Source organism: Papio anubis, chromosome 1, assembly GCF_008728515.1.
Source record: "Papio anubis isolate 15944 chromosome 1, Panubis1.0, whole genome shotgun sequence".
In the NCBI taxonomy this organism is placed as follows: Eukaryota; Metazoa; Chordata; class Mammalia; order Primates; family Cercopithecidae; genus Papio; species Papio anubis.
Window position 1 is genome coordinate 159,291,357 of NC_044976.1, and position 20,578 is coordinate 159,311,934.

The window sequence follows — 20,578 nt, forward strand, 5'->3', positions numbered from 1 at the left end:
TGATGGTGGAAAAGATGAGCAAAAGTATAGTCAGTCTTCTTTTTCACACCCATTAGGATGGTTACTACCAAAAAAAACCAGGCTGGGAGTGGTGGCTCACACCTGTTATCCCAGCACTTTGAAACGCAAAGGTGGGTAGATCACTTGAGGTCAGGAGTTCAAGACAAGCCTTGCTAACATGGTGAAACACCGTCTCTACTAAAAATACAAAAATTAGCCAGGTGTGGTGACGGGCGCCTGTAATCCCAGCTACTTGGGAGGCTGACGCAGGTGAATTGCTTGAACCCTGGAGGCAGAGGTTGCAGTGAGCCAAGATCACACCATTGCACCCTGGCCTGCATGACAACAGCGAAACTCCATCTCATAAAAACAAACAAAAAAAACCAAATATTGGTGAGGATGTGGAGAAATTAGAACCCTTGTGCACTGCTGATGGGAACATAAAATGGTACAGCCGCTAAGGAAAACAGTATGGGAGTTCCTCAGAAAATTAAAAATTGAATTACTGTATGATCCAGCAAATTCCATTTCTTGGTATATACCCAAAAGAATTGAAAGCAGGGTTTCAGGGAGATATTTGTATAGCCATTCTCATAGCAGCATTAAATAGCCAAAAGGTGGAAGCAACCCAATGTCTACTGACAGATGAATGTATACACAAAATGCAGTATCCATAAAAGGCTGAAATATTCAGCCTTTAAAAGGGAGGAACTTTGACACATGCTACAATGTGTCATGTATCATGATGTGCCAGGTATCATGGATGAACCTTGATAACTATGCTAAGTAAAATACAACACAAAAGGACAACTATGATATGATTCTACTTATTTGAGGTTCCTAGCAGTCAAGTTCATAGACAGAAAGTGGAAGCGGGGTTGCAAGAGGGAAATGGGGAGTAATTATTTAATGGATACAGAGCTTCAGTTTGGGAAGAGGAAGAAAGTTCTAGAGATGAATAGTGGTGATAGTTATACAACAATGTAAATGTACTTAATGCCATTAAACTGTGTAAACTTAAAAATGGTAAAACTGGTAAGTTTTATGTTAGGTATATTTCACCACAATAAAACAAAACAAAAAAACAGTCAGTCTTGGTCCTCATGGGGGTTACATTCTAGTGGATGAAATAGACAATCATCAAGTAAAAATAAAGGAAGAATATATAACCTACTTTGGGAGAGTCAAGGAAGACAACAAGCGTGTTTTTGCTGCCATATATAATGTCTCTTTTCCAGTGATCAAATTTGCTACTTGACCTCTGTAGTATTCAAAACTGTGGAACTTCTCCTTTTCACTGGAAATGGACTTTTCATTTACTTCCATGCTGCTACTATTTTCTGATTTTCTTTTCACCGCTCTTGCTGCTTCTTTTCATCCTGCTTCAGGGGCTCATCTTTCTTTGCTTCTTTAAATAAGAAATTCATAGCCTTCTCTCCATTCTCATTGTCATTACAACTTGATTTCATTGCCTTGTAATTTCCTGGGACTACAATACAGCTTGGACTACAATACAGCTTCCCAGCAAGTCTTCTTGCTTCCAGGCTTGGCAAACGTACCTCTACCTACCATTCCCATCAATTATCTGCAGGGTGATTTTTCTAACACATAATGTAGACTATGTCATATTCCCTTAAACTGCTTCAATGACTCCCTCAGGGATTCCTTTTGTAATATCTTTATTAAAATACAATCCTTATATCATATAACTCACCATTTGAAAGTATACATTTCCTTAGTTTTTAGTTTATTCACAGTTATAAAATTATTACCACATCTAATTTCATAACATTTTCATCACCCCAAAAAGAAACCACACACTCACAATTCTGCCTTCACCCTAGCCCTGGCACTAATCTAATTTCTGTCTCTTTGGATTTGCCTATTTGGGATATTTCATATAAATGGAATCATATAATATATGGAGTGTTTTTGTCTGGCTTCTTTCACTTAGCATAATGTTTTCTCAAGGTTCATCCATGTTGTAACATGTATCAGTACTTCATTTCTTTTTATTGCCAAATGGTATTCCATTGTATGGATATATCACATTTTATTTACCCATTCATTAGTTAATAGACATTTGGCTTATTTTTACTTTTTGGCTATTATGAATAATACTATTACAAACACCTATATACAAGTTTTTATATGAATATATGTTTTCATTTCTCTTAAGCAGAACTGCTGAGTCAAATGGTAACTCTATGTTTAAAATTTTGAGGAACTGCCAAACTCTTTTCCCTTAGGGATTCTTAAAATGTAGTAGGGATATAGGGATGTACAGGGGTTCTTAAGGTCTTTGAGCACAAGTGGAATAATTAATCTTGTGAAGGAAAGGAGATAAACCTGTTCTAAGTCTGGAGGAATATTGGTGAGAATGGGTAGATGTAGCTGTAAATTAATTTGGTTCTATGTAGTGTAAGATTCAACACAATGAAAGCTTTTAAGACTGTGGCTGGAATAGGGCAGTCATTTTCATGTATGTGTTTTATTTTGTCTTGTTTTTTTGAGACGGAGTCTTGTTCTGTTGCCTAGGAGGGCTGTGGTGTAATCTTGGCTCGCTGGAACTTCTGCCTCCCAGGTTCAAGCAATTCTCCTACCTCATCCTCCCGAGTAACTGAAATCACAGGCACGCAACACCATGCCTGGCTAATTTTCATATTTTTAGTAGACACAGGGTTTCACCACATTGGCCAAGCTGGTCTCGAACTCCTGACCTCAAGTCAGGAGTGCTCCTGGTCTCAACTCCTTGGCTTCCCAAATTGCTGGGATTACAGGCATGAGCCACCATGCCAAGCCGTGTGTGTGTGTGTGTGTGTGTGTGTGTGTGTGTGTGTGTGTTCAAATCAGCAGATGAACATGGATATTGTAGTGTGTTTTGATCATACCTCCAAAAGAAGGGTAGATAGACAAAATGACATTAAAAAAAAAAGCCACACTCACTTGAGTAGACCTTCGTGTCTGCCGAGCTTGTCTGGAGCGTGCTTTCCGTAAAGACTCTGCTTCCTCATCCCGTACAGGAGTTAGATAGGACCTGCAGAGAAAAAAGAGTAATAGCAAAAGCAAGATCTTTGCTGCATGTACTTGAGGAATGATAAAGTGCTTCCACATACTGAAGAGATTTCCACATTCTAGGAATGAACTTAATGACAAGAAATGCTATCAACCATCAGTAAACATTATGGAATCCAAGTCATTACAGTAGTTCCCCCTTATCTGTGGTTTTGCTTTCTGTGGTTTCAGTAGCCCATGGTGAAATGTGGTCTGAAAATATTAAATGAAAATTTCCATCAATAAACAATTCATACATTTTCAATTGTGCACTGCTCTGATTAGTGTGGTAAAATTTCGTGCTGTTCCATTCTGTCCCTCCTGAGATGCAAATCATGCACTGTTGTGATATCACAGTGTTTATATTCAAGTAATACTTATTCTACTTAATAATGGCCCCAAAATGCAAGAGTAGTGATGCTGGCATTTTGTTATAACTGTTCTATTTTATTATTAGTTATTAGTATTATAGTTAATCTCTTACTGTGCCTAATTATAAGTTAAACTTTAGCATAGATATGTATTTATAGGAAAAAATAGTATTTATATAGGGTTTTACACTATCTGTAGGTTCAGGCATCCACTGAAAGTCTTGAAAGGTATCGCACAGTTGCTCACTCCTGTAATCCCAGCACTTTGGGAGGCCAAGGTGGGCGGATCACCTGAGGTCAGGAGTTTGAGACCAACCTGACCAATATGGTGGAACCCTGTCTCTACTAAAAATACAAAAATTAGCCAGGCATGCTGGCAGGCACCTGTAATCCCAGCTACTCAGGAGGCTGAGACAAGAGAATCACTTGAACTTGGAGGCTGAGGTTGCAGTGAACTGAGATTGCGCCACTGTACTCCAGCCTGGGTGACAAGAGTGAAAATCGGTCTCAAAAGAAAAAAAAATGAAATGTATCTCTGATGGATAACAGGGGACTATTGTATTTGTAAATGTATTATTATTCACACAGAATCATGTCATCTGTAAAATGAGAATTTTATTTCTTCTTTCCTATCCTTCCAATTTTTATTTCTTTTCTTGCCTTAATGCTTTGGCTAGAATCTCTAGGACATGCTAAAAAGCAGTGATGATAGTAAGCTTTCATTCTCTGTAATCCTGCCATCAAAGAGAATGCTTTCAGTATTTTTTCATTAAGTGTAATTTTTTTTGGTAAGATTTATGCAGATACTACTCATCAAACTAAAGCAACTGCCTTCTATTCCTATAGAAAACAGGATAAGAGGGTTTCTCATTGCTGTTTTTTAATCATTAGTGTATGTTGAACTTTATCACATGCTATTCTTCCCCATATATTGAGATGATTGCTTTTCTCCTTTTTTCTGTTAGGAAGATGAATTACATTGAATAATTTTTGAATGATAAAGCAACGTTGAATTCTTGGGACAAGCTCAACTTGGCCAAGATGTATCATCTTTTTATATAGATTTTTAAACATATTCACTAATATTTAGTTTAGAATTTCTACCACATTCATGAAAGAAATTGGCTTATAATTTTCTCTTCTTGTAATATGCTGGCCAGCTTCATGAATTAAGGTTATATGAATTGCGAGTGTTCTCTACATGTCTATTTCTGTAAGAATTTGTGTAAGATTTGGGTTATTTCCTCCTTAAATGATTGGAAGAGTTCACCAATCAAGTCATCTAGGTTTACAGTGTTCCCTGTGGGAGGGTTTTATTTTTGATTTTTGGTTTTTATTTTTGAGACAGAGTCTTACTTTGTTGCCCATGCTGGAGTACAGTGGCGTGATCATAGCTCACTGCACCCTTGATCTCCTAGACTCAAGCGATTTTCCCGCCTCAGCCTTGCAAGTAGCTGGAACTACAGGTGCACACCACCACACCTGGCTAACTTTTTTTGATATTTAGTGGAGCAGGTCTCGCTATGTTGCCTAGGCTGATCCTGAACTTCTGAGCTCAAGCAATCCTCCCATCTCGACTTCCCAGAGTGCTGGTTTATAGGCGTGAGCCACTGTGCCCAGCCCTTATGGGAAAGTTTTAAATAAAGGGTTCAATTTCTTTAAAAGAGTTAGGCTTATTCAAATTTTCTATTTTGGTTTTTTAAGAAATTTTCCATTTTGTCTATATTATCACATTTAGTGGCATAAAGTTGTTAATAATACCCTTAGACTATATTTAATTGTTATTTTAATATCTAGAGCAGTGGTTCTCAAAATGTTTTGGTCTCAAGATCCTTTAATATTTTTTAAAATTATTGAGAATCCCAGACAGCTTTTGTTTATATGGGGATTAATATTTATCTTACTAGAAATTAAAATTTAAAAATTAAAAAATGTATTTATTAATTTAAAAATAATAGCAGCCAGGAGCTCACGCCTGTAATCCCAGCACTTTGGGAGGCCCAGGCAGGCAGATGGCTTGAGCCCAGGAGTTTGAGACCAGCCTGGGCAACATGGCAAAACCTCGTCTCTTCAAAAAATACAAAAATTAACCGGGCACAGTGGCACGTGCCTGTAGTCCCACCTACTCATGAGGCTGAGATGGGAAGACAGCTTGAGCCTGGGTGGCAGAGGTTGTAGTGAGCTGAGAATGCACCACTGTACTTCAGCCTGGTTGACACAGCCAGACCTTGTCTCAAATAATAATAATAGTAATATTAAAATAGCCCTAGATAAGTTGGAGTAATGTCAGCAGGATGGCCAAATTGAGTTACCTAAAGCCCATCCTCTCCACAAAAAGGGACCAAAACAAAGAATAAATAACTATATTTCAATTAAAATGACCAAAGAGGTACTCTGGAGAGCACCAGGGGAACAGCAAAATCCCTGTGGAAGACAAAAGCCCAGGGCAGCACCATAGAGAGGGGAGCAAGGCATTCTGCTTCTGCCACACTGTCTTCCCCACCAGGATCAGCCTGGAGCCAGAGGGGGCTTCTTAAGGGGAAAAAGTAAGCTGGAGATCACCAGTGATCCCCATTGCTACCATAAATGCCAGAAATTCTTGCTATAGGAGAGTCCTCCAGTCCTCACAGGCCCTGAATCCAGCCAGCTTGGAGAGTAGCCAGGAGTTCATGCAGTTACTGTGCCTAGAGTAGGAGCTCACCTTGAGCACCCCCTGCCCCCAACCCTCACATCCTAAGCTGCTGCTACTCAGTACCATCTTGAAACTGGACCTACTACTAGAATGTGCCCTTCCCTGTGGTCCAGTATAGGAATGGACTTTTTCCATTCCTGTAGCCCTGCCATCACTCTACCATGTTTGCATAGGTGCCTGTAGCACTAGGATCCTAGCTGCCTGAAGCCTAGCCAGATGGAACAACTGAGACCTCTGCATGTGCACCCATGTGGCACACTACCCTCCCAATCCCAGGAAGAGCCAAACCTGCACAGGGGTGAAACTGCCTAACTGTTGGCCAGTCCCCTCACCAGTACATACCTGCGCTGCACAGCTAGCTGGCCAGTTGAACTCATGCACACCCATATCCAGCCCAACAACCAGTCCTACAGTGGTTCCACCCCTCAGACCACTGCAGAACCACCCAACCCTTCTGTGGCCACACACCACTGTGCCCGACAGCCAGTCTAGCAGCAACCCTGCCCCAAAGCCAGACCACTGCAAGGTTGTGTGGCCTTGCTCTACCCATGCTTGGCCTGATAGTTGGTCAAGCAGCAGCCCTGTCCCCCTGGGTTTCTCGGGAGCAACCTTGTAGGCCAGGAGAGAATGAGATGATAATATTCAAAGTTTTTTGGGAAAAAACCCTAACCTCTTAGCCAAGAATACTATATCCAGCAGAACTATCATCCACCAATGAAGGAAAAATAAAGAGCTTCCCAGACAAGCAAAAGCTGAGAAAAATCCATCACCAATAGACTAGCCTTACAAGAAATATTTAAGAGAATGGTATAACTGGAAACAAAAGATAATTACTTTCATGAAAAGATGTGAAAGTATAAAACCCACGAATAGAGGTAAATTTATAAATCAAATTCAGACTAGCCCAGTGATGTAATGGTGCTATGTAAGTCTCTCAGTCCTCTAGTACGAAGGTTTAAAGTCAAAATGGTCAAAATCCATGACAGTTACAATTAGTAGCTAAGGAACACAATCACAGGTAAAAAAGTAAATTACAGCAACAAAAGAGAGAAGTCTAGAGTATTTTAATGCAACCAAAGTTAAGTTGCTATCAGCTTAAAACATTCTATTATAAGACTTTTAATGTTAGCCCATGGTAGCCACAAAGAAAGAAATTACCGCAGAGGCACAAACAAGAAAGAGAAAGGAAACAAAGCTCAGCACCACAGAAAACCACCAGCACCACAGAAATAAATAAAAGAGGAAGAAAGGAATGAAGGATCTATAAAACCACCAGAAAAAAATTAACAAAATGGCAGGAGTAAGACCTTCTGTATCAATAATAACCTTAAATATAAATGGATTAAATTATCCAGTTAAAAGATATAGAGTGGCTGAATGGATTAAAAACAAGACCTAACTACATACTGCCTACAACAGACTCACCTAACCATTAAAGACAAACATAGACTAAAAGTGAAGGGAGGGGAAAAGATATTCCATGCAAATGGAAACAAGTGAGCAGGAGTAACCATGTCAGATAAAATAGACTTTAAGTCAAAAACTGTAAAAGAAGACAAAGAAGGTCATTAGACATTGATAAAGGGTATAATTAAACAAGAGGATATAAAAACTATAAATACATCCATCCATCCAAGATCAGCGCGCCCAGATATATAAAGCAAGTATTATTAGAGGTAAAGGGAGAGATAGACTGCAATACAATAACAGTAGGTGTTAAATGTAGTGAACTCCAAGTTTCTCTTCAAAGAATCCGTATGTCAGTATATTCAGCTCTCTTATTCTCTGTTCTCCATTTTAAAGCTTAACTTCCTGGTTCTCTTTGCCCTCTTGCCTCTAGCTTCAGTAAACAATCCCCTCCTAGCCTCTATCATCTGCTCTGTCCTGAGTCACCCCTGATCACCTGCTCTGACCTGAGTCATCCTGAGTCACCTGTTCTGTAACCGTAGTTCCCGCCAAACTACTCACTGGGATTTTGGGCATAGACTTCTTCTGTTCCCTCTGTCAGTCCTTCTCTCTTTTTACATATACTTTTTGGGCTTCTCTTAGAAGCTCTTCTATAGATTTATCTTTCTTGTTCTCTATCTTTTGTAATTTCTTGTTAACATCTTAGCCAAGATTGCACCACTGCATTCTTGCCTGGGCGACACAGCAAGACTCCATAAAACAAAAACAAAAACAAAAACAAAACCACACACACACACACACACAAATGGTGTCTTCACAGAAATAAAACAAAATCCTAAAATTCATATGAACCAGAAAAAAAATGAATAGCCAAAGCAATTGAGTGGAAAGCTGGAGGCATCACACTACATGACTTAAAAATATACTACAAATGTGTAATAACAAAAACAGAATAGTACTGGCATAAAAACAGACACATAGACCAATGGAACAGAATAGGGAGCCCAGAAATAAATTCACAAAAATCAACTGATTTTTGACAAAGGTGCCAAGAACACACATTAGGGTAGAAACTGTTTCTTCAATAAATGCTGCTGGGAAAGTGGGACATCCACATGCAGAAGAATGAGACTAAATCCCTACCTCTCACCACATACAGGAATCAATTCAAAGTAGATTAAAGACTTAACATGGAAACCCAAAACTATGGAACTACTAGAAGATAACACAGGAGAAATGCTTCATGACATTGGGCTAAACTAGGATATTTTAAATAAGACCTCAAAAGCATAGGAAACAAAAGCAAAAATAGACAAATGAGATTGCAACAAACTAAAAAGCTTTTGCATAGCAAAGGAAAGTATTAAACAGAGTAGACAGACAACCTAAAGGATGGGAAAGAAAATTTGCAAACTATACATCTGACAAGGAGTTAATATCCAGAATATATAAGGAACTCAGCAGCAAACAAAATAAAAAAACAAAAACCTGATTTTAAAAATGGGCAAAAGACCTTAATAGACATTTACTTCTCAAAAGAAGTCATACAAATGGCTAATGAGTATAAGAAAAAATGGTCAACATCACAAACCATCAGGGAAATAAAAATCAAAACCACAATGAGGTACCATTTCACACCACTTGGAATGACTATTATCAAAAAGACAAAAGAAAACCAGTTTTGGCAGGGATGTGAAGAAAAGTGAACACTTACACAAGTTGGTGGGACTGTAAGCTAGTACAGCCATTGTGGAAAACCGTATGGAGGTTCCTTTAAAACTTAAAAATAGAACTACCATATGATTCAACAATCCTGCTACTGTGTATACATCCAAAGGAAAGAAAATTAGTATACTGAAGAGTTATCTGCACTACCATGTTTATGGCAGCACTATTTACATTAACAAAAATATGGAATCGAGTCCTCAAAAATGGAAGAATGTGTAAAGAAAATGTGTATATCCAGAATGGAACAGTATCCATTAATTAAGAAAAAAGAATAAAATTTTGTCATTTGCAACAACATGGATGAATCTGGAGAATATCAGGTTAAGTGAAATAAGCCAGACACAGAAAAAAAAATACCGCATGACCTCACTAACATGTGCAATCTAAAAAAAGGTGGGGGGAGTTGATATCATAAAATCAGAGTAGAACAGTGGTTACCAGAGACTGGGGAGGGAAGAGGTGAGAGAAGGATGGGGAGAGGTTGGTTCATGGTTCAAAGTTATAATTAGGAGGAATAAATTCTGACGTTCTATTGCACAGTAAGGTGACTACGGTTAACAGCAAAATATTGTATATTACAAAATAGGTAAAATAGATGCTTTTGAATTTTATTTTATTTTTTTGAGACGGAGTCTCGCTCCATCGTCCAGGCTGGAGTGCAGTGGCTGGATCTCAGCTCACTGCAAGCTCCGCCTCCCGGGTTTACGCCATTCTCCTGCCTCAGCCTCCCGAGTAGCTGGGACTACAGGCGCCTGCCACCTCGCCCGCCCGGCTAGTTTTTTTGTATTTCTTAGTAGAGACGGGTTTCACCGTGTTAGCCAGGATGGTCTCGACTCCTGACCTCGTGATCCGCCCGTCTCGGCCTCCCAAAGTGCTGGGATTACAGGCTTGAGCCACCGCGCCCGGCTTGAATGTTCTTACCACGAGAAAATGATAAATGCACGGATGATGAATATACTAACTACTCTGATTAGATCATTATACAACATAGCTATGTATTAAAACATCAAACTGTACTTCCATAAATATATAGTTATATGTCAAATAAATTTAAAAATAAAAATGAAAATAATAGCCCTAATACATTTTAACATCAATATTATTTTTTATTTAAAAAAACTATATCTTCCAAAACAAAAAATTATAAGAGTGGCATTGTTTTACATTTTTATAAATTTCTTCAATGTTGGCTTAATAGAAGACAGTGGGATCCTCTTATCTGCTTATGCAGTCAATATATTGTTTTGGTTAAAATATATAAAGAATATCTAGTCTTGCACAAATAGTTGGAAAAGCGAGCAGTATTGTGATAGCTTTCTCAGATAATTGGGAGATATTTTTCTTTGATGATACACCAACACAAGTGGTGGTTAGTTACAATGTGTACTATAAAACAGGGGTCCCCAACCCCCGGGCCGCAGACCAGTACCGATCTGTGGCCTGTTAGGAACCAGGCTGTACAGCAGGAGGTGAGCGAGTGAGCATTAATGCCTGAGCTCTGCCCCCTGTCAGATCAGCCGTGGCATTAGAGTCTCACAGGGACGTGAACCCTATTGTGATCTGCCCGTGCCAGGAATCTAGGTTGTGCATGCCTTATGAGAATCTAACTAACGCCTGATGATCTGCAGTAGAACAGTTTTGTCCCAAAACCATCACCATCCCCGACACCTAACGCTTCCACCAGTCTGTGGAAAAATTGTCTTCCATGAAACCAGTCCCTAGTGCCAAAAAGGTTGGGAACACTGCTCTAAAACATATTAATAGATTTTTCATATTCTGTTACATTGAAATCCTTTGGTCTATCTGTACTTTCAAAGAATCTTCTTAGTCATGCATGATTTTGTAACATATCTTCATTAGTCATTTGTAAAATATTGGTGCATTTGTAAAATATTGCTGCATTAAGCAGATCTTCCCAGTATTGACATACTACATTATATAATAATAGTAAAAATAAATTATTTAATATCACCTTTGATCTTAGAACTTCAAATATTGGGAAGCTGTCAGTAATATTACTCATGGTGGCATATAAGTTTTCTAAAATTCTAATTTCTGCTTGAAAGTTTAAATTTTTAATTGGCAACAAATACTCAACCGGTTGACTTTATTTTCAAGGAAATGTCTGCCAAATTACTCAGGTGTGAATAACCATTGTTTGACCATCAGTAACGCTTTGAAGTAAAAACAGTGTTCTGTGAAAAATGAAGCTAGTTCCCGTCTTCTCTTAGGACTCCAAACACTTATGTTAGAGCTTACTGGCCATGTTCTACTGATTTAACATGCTTTTTCTGTATTTTCCATCCTTTTATCTCTCTGTGCTTCATTCTAGATATTTCCTACTGTCCAATCTTCCAGTTCACTAATCATTTCTTTAGCTGGTCTACTACTGCAAACTCACCAACTGAGTTTCTTGATTTCAGTGATTTTTTGTTTCTAGAATTTCCAGTTGATTGTTTTTAATAGATTGCAGTTCTCTGGTGAAAATCTCCACTTCTTATCTATTTTCTGGAACATATTAATCACAATTATTTTAAAGTCCATGTCTGATAATATCAGTATCCGGACCTGTTCCTATTGTCTGTTTTTCTTTTGGTCTTTTGGTAACTCTTATTTCTTGGTATGTATGCTAATTTTTAAATTAACATCAGGCATATTTAATAAAAAAAAAAAGTAGTGAGTGATAACTCATGACTCTGTTGTTGCTACCCTTCAGAGAGGATATTCTTTCCCCCTGGCAGTGAGGCTAAGGAAGTGGTTCTTAAACTTTCACTTGTATCAGAACCACTTTGAGGGCTTATGCAATACAAATTTCTGAGTACCACACCACCAGAGGTCCTGATTAAGCAGGTCTGGTGTAGGGCTCTGAGAATTTGCATTTCTAATTAGTTCAGATGATACTGCTGGTCTGGGCACCACACTTTAAGAACCAGGAGACTAAGGTGAAGTACCTTAATCCACTTTGAGACTCAGCTGATTGGAAGCTAGGCTTCAGTCTTTTCAAGGGCTGGTCAATTTCTGGTAAGCCCTTAGAATAGCCCTTCAGTGGTTCTAAGTCAAAGTCTGGGGTATCTGCTGGGCTCTCTTTCTGAACTCCGATCGTTCACTGAGTCCCATGAGATTACCAAAATCTTGTTCAGTTTCTCAGGTTTATAGCCACTACTTTACTAATCAGCAAATACCTCAAGGGGAAAAGTAGAGCCAAATGTTGGGTTTACCGTTTTAAAGTTTCCTTCTCTCCAGGATCTTGATCTCTCAAGTTCTCACTTGCTTCATAACTCTCAAGTACCTTCAAAAACTTTTTTCTTATATTTATCCAGTTTTTTCAAGTTATTCTCAGTGGCAGATTTTACATAAAACAAAATATGCCACAGACTGAAGCAGAAGTCCCCAACCAGACAATGTTTTTAATACTCATATTTTTTCCCTCAATATAAATTAGTAAATTGGAATTCCAATACATGTGTTAATATACTATAGTCTAAGTAGGTTTGAGTATTTCCTTAATAAATTCCTCTCCTCTGAGTGAACTAAAAAAATTAAGTCCCAAAACTAAAGCTGTAGTCCAGATATTGGAATTGGTGAGAACTAACTTCCCATGAAGTTCTGTCTGGATTACCAGCAAACCTACTTACATGTTATTACTACCTGTAAAACATACAGTATCACTATTATACTGAATTCTTGACCTTTATCTCTTCTTTGCATATAGGATAGAAGGCACAGTGAAAGAAAAAGGGTTCAAACTCCCTTATCCTACTGCCTACTCTAGAGTCTTTTTTGAATGAGAGAAATATCCCGTAAAAACCTGGTAGGTAAGATCAGGAGGATTTTACCTGACTTGGAATCTTAAATATTTGAAATCACACATGTGAAATCACACTTTTTCCCAGGGGTAAGAAACAGACAAAAATATGAAAACAAAAATCAACTAAAATTCTATCACATGGAGATAATCCCATTTTTATTTTGCTGCATATAAGTCCAGATTGTATGTACATACTATACAAACTATATATAGTTTTTTATAAACTATAAAACTATAAAAAAACTATATACTATGAATATCACACATATTATTCTGTAACCTGTGTCAATATATGAGAGTTTTACTATTTAAGAAAAAATATATAAAAACAAAACCCATACATTCCAGTACTTGAACTGTAAATGTTTTTGAAGGAACATTTTCATTAATTTTTCTTTACCTCAGATGGACACTCCAAGGATCATGGAAGTAACGTGCCTAACTTATAACTATGTTGAGGACATACTACGTTTTCAGTAGAGACTAGGTCCTTCTGTAACACTTTCTAAAATCTAGACCAGTGGTCAGCAAACTATGATCTTGGGCCAAATCTGGCCTGCAACATTTTTGTAAATAGAGTTTTATTGGAATCACAGAGCAGAGTTTAGAAACTGCAACAGAGACAACATGGCCTGCAAAGGCCAAAATAATCACTGTGTGGCCCTTTGTAGAAAAATATTGCTGACCCCTATGTAGAGCAAGCCCACACTCCACACTCCTTGATTTTTCTGAGAAGCACTGCAGCCATCCATGAATCTGAATGCTACAGGATTCTTCATCGCCATGCAAAGACAGATATAGTCTCACAAAACAGAAATAAAATTAATGGAAGCCATGGCTTCTCATCTGTCCCCTCACCTTCTGGCATCCAGATAAAACTAGGCTAACACTCGCAGTCTAGTAGCATGGGAAGGAATTCAGATGCCAAAGTCCTTTTATTACCATCTCTACCTACTATGTTTCCTAGAGGGCAGGAATAATTTTTATTTGTATTTGTTATGATATTGAGATTACACAATCAGTGGCATTCAAATAATTGATTACAGAGAATTAAGCATGACTTCACAGATATACTTTGTACTTTGCCTCTAAAGTTTATACTGCCCCTTCACACATTATAAATGGGCAAATTCTGTCTCAAGAAGTTGTTTTGGGAGAATTACTTGAGCCCAGGAAGTCAAGGCTGCAGTAATCCATGATTACACCACTGCACTCTAACCCAGGGTGACAGAGTAAGAGCCTGTCTCAGGAAAAAAAAAAAAAAAAAGAGAAAAAGGAAGTTGTACAAAACATCCAGCAAATCACCAGTGAATATTTTAAAAGTCACAATAAATAATAAAAGACCTAAACTACCTTTTGACAGGTATAGTGTAGTGATAAAGTACCCTGGCATAAAAATCATACTGCCTGTTTGTACACCATGGCTTCTCAACATACTTGGTAGGTGACTGTGGATAAATTATTTAAGCACTCTACACCTAAGTTTCTTATACAATGAAGATATGAGCAGTTGTAATAGATATACACAGATATATTAATAGAATTGTGAAGATTAAATGCAAACCCATGTAAGGCACTTAGAATAGAACCTGGCACATGTTTGCTGCTACTACCATGACCAGAACTACTATCATCACTACCAACACTCTTACTACTACATTATTTTCATTGTCATATTAAAAGCTCATCAGTAATAACTTGGAAAATAAAGAAAGGATAGGTGTGCTACAATATTCATCACATCTTAATCAAAGAGTTCCCCTTAATTATTTTTACCAGGTATGGCTAATTCATTTGGAAGAGGTCTTAATTCTCTTGAAATATTCTCCATGAAGGTTCATAGGGTTATCTAAGTAAAATAAAACTACTCCAAGTAGAAGAATGAAAAAGAAAGAACCATAATTTCCAAGGACAGAACAACGCTGCTTTCTCTAGAATGATAACAAATTTTGTCTGGAATCCAGAAGGAAATTGGGTTTTGAAGTAGCTTTAGAGTTCTATACCTCAAATCTGTTGAGGAGAGAATGGTATTTAAATATGTTCACTCCAAACAGGAAAGGAACTAAGTTGAGTATATAGCTTTTATAGATGTCTCTTATAGTATATATCTTATTTAAAAAAAAATTTTTTTTTTTTTTTTGAGACAAAATCTTGCTATGTCGCCCAGGCTGGAGTGCAACGGCATGATCTCAGCTCACTGCAACCTCTGCCTCCCAGGTTCAAGTGATTCTCCTGCCTCAGCCTCCCGAGTAGCTGGGACTACAGGCATGTGGCACCAGGCCCAGATAATTTTGGTATTTTTAGTAGAGATGGGGTTTCCACCATGTTGGCCAGGCTGATGTCAAACTCCTGACCTCAAGTGATCCCCCTGCCTCAGCCTCCCAAAGTGATGGGATTACAGGGTAAGCCACCACAGCTCAACCATAGAAATTTACTATATTTATATATTATATAGCTCATAATATATACAAACATTGTTAAAGACATACTATATAAATATTTTATAGTATATGTCTAATACCGACCACTGAGGATGCTGTGGTCATTAATTACAGAATATCTAATGGTCTTACAAGATAGTTTATCATTCATTGAACTATATCGTTTATTTTTGTTTTTTTTTTTTTTTGAGACAGAGTCTCACTCTGTTGCCCAAGCTGGAGTGCAATGGCACGATCTCGGGCTCAACGCAACCTCCACCTCCTGGGTTCAAGCAATCCTCCCACCTCAGCCTCCCTAGTAGCTGGGACTACAGGCGCATGCCACCATACTCAGCTAATTTTTGCATTTTTTAGTAGAGAAGACGGAGTTTCACCATGTTGGCGAGACTGGTCTCGAACTCCTGACCTCAGGTGATCTGCCCGGCTCAGCCCCTCAAAGTGCTACAATTACAGGCATGAGCCACCATGCGCAGCCAATATGTGTGTATTAATACAAGATCACATCAACAAAAGTTTTTCGGAGATCCCAAAAAAACCTTCTTTGATATCAACATGGAAGTATATATGGATAGCTACTGGGGGCGGGGACGGGGGGCAGACTTAGGGAGATAATGGGAATCACAGACCTATGCCTACAGACTTTGTGACTTCAAGACGTCATTTAATCTAATTTTAAGACTTCAGGTAGACACAAAAAACGTATTCCTATTTTACAGACGAGTCAACAAAGGCCTAAGGAGATGCTAAAACACCCAAGGTAACAATGTTATATACCTAAAGGGATTTTAACCATATTCTCCTTCTTCGGGTATAGCTTTTCTTATATTGCACCACAATGAACACTGTTTCCTCCACTCAGTACCATGGTATTCTAGCTATGTAGATTTATGTAGCAAGACATTTTTTCTTCCAAATCCTGCAATATTGGGAACTAATGGATAACAATGTCTTGCAGTAAACTTCTCCTAGCATCCTCTGACATTTCCCAAAAGTCTGTCATAATCAACACTCCATTCTTGGGAAAGTATGATTTTTACATTTCTAGAAATTTCCATCAACATGCTATAAAACTGCCATGAACAAACTACAAACGTTAAAAATATTAGGGATAAATTCTTCTTTGGAGGATGCAGTTGACTCTACAGTTGCTAGGACCCTATGAGGTAAATCTTAATTCAAATTTTCCTTGCTGTTCCTAATTGGGAAGGGGAGGCTAATACTATGGTATAATAGAAAGAACAAGTACCTGGGTTCTAGTTTTAGCTCTGTCGTTAATTACTTGTTTGATCTTAAGAGAATCACTTAATCTCTTGGAACTCTAGTTTCTTCATCTGTAAAATAAAGGGGTAAATATAAAATTTTAAAGACCTCATTTAGCTTTAAAACCATGGTGAATCCATATTTATGCTGATTCTGAACAAACAGCCTCTAAGTCTCCTCACTAAAATGTCTATTCCTCAGTCTGGCCAAATACTAAATTTTTTATATTTCATAGGTTACCTTCTTTAGTACTGTCCAACAGAACTTTGTGTGATAATGGAAATGTTGTATACCTGCACAGCCCAATATGGTTGCCACTAGTCACATGTGGTCACTGAGCACTTAAAAGAGGAACTAAATTTTAAATTTAATTTTAATTATTTAAATTTGAGTAGCCACACATGGCTACTGATTACCATACTGCACATCACAGCTCTAGAAGTCCCAATAACCCAATTAAAAGACAATATTACCAAGCCCTCTCCTCAAACCTGAAAGCCAGATCCAACTCACAAAACATAAACTTAACAAAATTTCATCAAGAATGCAATTTGTGGCTGGGCGCAGTGGCTCATGCCTATAATTCCAGCATTTTAGGAGGCCGAGGTGGGCGGATTACCCGAGACCAGGAGTTCGAGATCATCCTGGCCAACACAGTGAAACTCTGTCTCTACTAAAAATAGAAAAAATTGCATAGTGGCCTACACCTGTAATCCTAGCTACTGGGGAGGTTGAGGCACGAGAATCACTTGAACCTGGGAGGCAGAGGTTGCAGTGAGATCACGCCACTGCACTCCATCCTGGGCGACAGAGTGGGACTCTGTCTCCCAAAAAAAAAAAAAAAAGCAATTTGTTAGTCAGCTAAGTTTAAAAGCAATTGATTCCATTTTCTTCTCAAAGTTCTCATTTTTCTCCTATGCTTCCTGGAGGCAGTATTACAGTAATCTTACATTTTTATATGTGGTACTTTAAGTAGTACGATATAGTGTTGGGGTTCCCACCTTTACAAACAGTTCTATAGATACAGCAAATAGGAACAAGCTCACAGATACAGCACACTTTAGAGCTACTTTTTCCCAATTGCAGCATTTATACTCTGCTGTCTCTGTATGCCTTACCCTGTACCACCCTACTTTCCCTCTGTCCCCTTTGACAAAGAGAGCTCCAAGAAAACAGGCTGTTACCTCCTCGAGCAGGCCTGCATAGCAGAACGAAGGTCAAGAGACGCGTGGAAGCAAATAGCAAGAAAGGTAAGTGGCTGCTGGGAAAGACTGCAGTCTCAGCACCCGGTCTCCCTTGGAAACTGGAAAAGGCTTGCACTGCCACTGCTATACAGCAAGCCAGAGGCAAAGCTTGTAATTTGCTAAGGAGCTGCTACTAAGGAGGAGGAGAAGGAAGGGGAGGAGAAAACGGAAAGAAGGCAAAATCTTGGGCCTCGGCAGAGCCAATGCTGCTAATAGTTCCCAAAATAACATTCCATTAGATGCATGTTTTATACACTGTACCAAACCAATCAATACTACTTCTCATCTGACAGGGAGGGGAGAAAGAGAAATTCTTCCTCATGTGAAAGAAGACAGAGCAAAGAGAGATGCAGCATTCTCATTGTGGATCCTATTTCATCTGCCCTTGAGCTACCCTAGTTGCTGCATCCATCCAAGTGAGCTGTAAATACTGCCTCACTTGAGGATCAGGCATAGCCAGCTGGCAAATGCCAACAGCTGTGAAGAGATAGATAAAAAAGGAACACCTGACACACAGAAATGCAGGAACAAATTTCATATCTGCTATAAATGGGTTAAACCTAGATAGAGAAAGAGTGTACATACCACTCAATTTGATAAGCTAGCTACACATCAGGAAGATTTCTAGATCTAATATGTGTCACATATCAAAATACGATCTGATTTCACAGTTTAGGACAACTGCATTCAAATGCTCATGTGTCATTTTGGCCTCTCTAATTTAACACTGAGATCAGAGCTGACGTTTAAGCAAGGAATCAAAGCTACAATTCCATTAAGAATTTTTTAAGAAAGAATTTCCCTCAGCCAAACTAAGCATTTCTTGAATTGAGACCTATAATTAACTGGCCCCAAATGTAAAGAGTGCTGAGTTTGCAGAGGTTGAAGTCAGCAAATTTTGTCTGTAAAGGGTCAAACAGTAAATCTTTTAGGTTTTGCAGGCCTACTCAACAGCTCTGTTGTGAGGCCAAAGCAGTTATAGACAACACATAAATGAATGGGCAAGGCTGTATGACTACTGCTTGCTGTGCTACGCCAGCAGAAGGGAGCAGCTGCAACAGAAGCAATGTGGCTTGAAAAGTCTAAAATATTTACTATCTGGTCCTTTGCAGAAAATGTTTGCTGATCCCTGCTCTAGACTCTTAAGTTATATATCACCAAGCTATGGCTCAGAGAAGTCCTTTTGCTTTAGAGAAAGTGTGAGTCTAGTGTTTCTGTGACCTACCTTAGATAACTACTATATCATCTTTAATTCTTTTCCATCTGAATATTTGTTTCATTAAAAACACATCAGCCTCAAGTGCCAAAGCCACTTTCACAATAACAATGTTTTACTTATGTAGGTCACTCTACAGTTAGTTCCTGGTCAGAACAAGTGTTACTGATGGTAAGAATGGCAGATTCAAGCACCAACAAGGCCAGTGAGTGCTGCTTTATTTCATACACATCAGCTGTACCAGGCCAACTGTGTCAAATATTTATCATTTACCGCAAAGCAGACCAAGACAAATTCAGCACCACCACTTATTTTTCTTTAACAAGATAGCCCAAGAAATTAAACATACAAAATGTATATGGAAATAACCTATATATCAAACAATAAGGGGAATGGTTAAATAAATTAAAGAACATTCATGTGATAAAATATTATAGACATTAAAAGACAAACTAAAAAGTACTACATATACAGAAGTTCCAAAATATTCATATCTGGAATATATAAAAAAACTTTTACCCATTTTTTAAAAAAGAACCAACCTAATGACAACAACAAAATCAACAAAATACATAATCAGGAAATTCACAAAAAAGGAAACCAGAAAGCATATAAACATAAGAGAAAATGGTGTTTCACTAGTAATAAAAACAAAATGCAAATTAAAATGAGAAATGATTTTATCTTCCTTAGATGACCAAAAAAGCAGCAGCAAAAAACAAACAAACAAAAAAATTCAAGTCTAACCTAGCTGTAAAGAATTAGAAAATCATGTACATTGCTGGTGAGAGTAAACAGGAGAGCAATCATGCTCCAATGAAGATGCATTTATCCTATAGACCCGGAAATTCCATTTGGAAATAAATACTGTTGAGAAACTCTTGCATGTCTGTGTCAAGAAACATGAACAAGAATGTAAACAGCAGCATCATTAGTATTAGGGGAAGAAAAAAAAAAAAGATCTAAATACCTAAATGTCCATCAGCACAGGAAAAAAACAAAAACAAACTGTGGTATAATTATACAATGGATTAAAATAAGCATTTAGAATGAACAAACAGAATGCTAAGTGACAAAAGCAAGTTTCAGAATGATGTGTGCTGATTATACCATTTATATAAAGTATTAAAATATGTAAAAGATTATATAAGTATGCAAATGAATAATAGTGATAAAAATTTGAGAATGATAAATAGCAAATTCAGGATAGTGATTAATTTTAGGGAGAGAATCAAAGGATGAGACTGAGGAGAGATACACAGGGGCTTAACTATATTTTATTCTTAATAACGGAAGCAAATATGGCAAAATATTGGGATTTGATCAGACCAGAAGATGGATAGATTGGGTGTTTGTA

General features: G+C 38.0%; 1 protein-coding gene across 19 annotated transcripts in view; it reads right to left on the reverse strand.

Annotated features, from left to right (window-relative positions):
• Positions 1 to 20,578, reverse strand: part of PPP1R12B (protein phosphatase 1 regulatory subunit 12B) — a 237,868-nt gene that overhangs the window by 95,663 nt on the left and 121,627 nt on the right. For 18 of the 19 annotated variants that reach the window (XR_638991.4, XR_638985.4, XR_638984.4 and 15 more), the window contains one exon: positions 2,947 to 3,037. Coding sequence is in view for 11 of the 19 variants with exons in the window: in XM_009189887.4 (XP_009188151.2) it covers positions 2,947 to 3,037 (91 nt within the window). In the remaining 8 variants the exon portion in view is untranslated. Of the gene's footprint in view, positions 1 to 2,946; positions 3,038 to 17,945; positions 19,627 to 20,578 lie in introns of those variants that run through there. The other variant, XM_009189939.4, reaches the window with a different exon arrangement.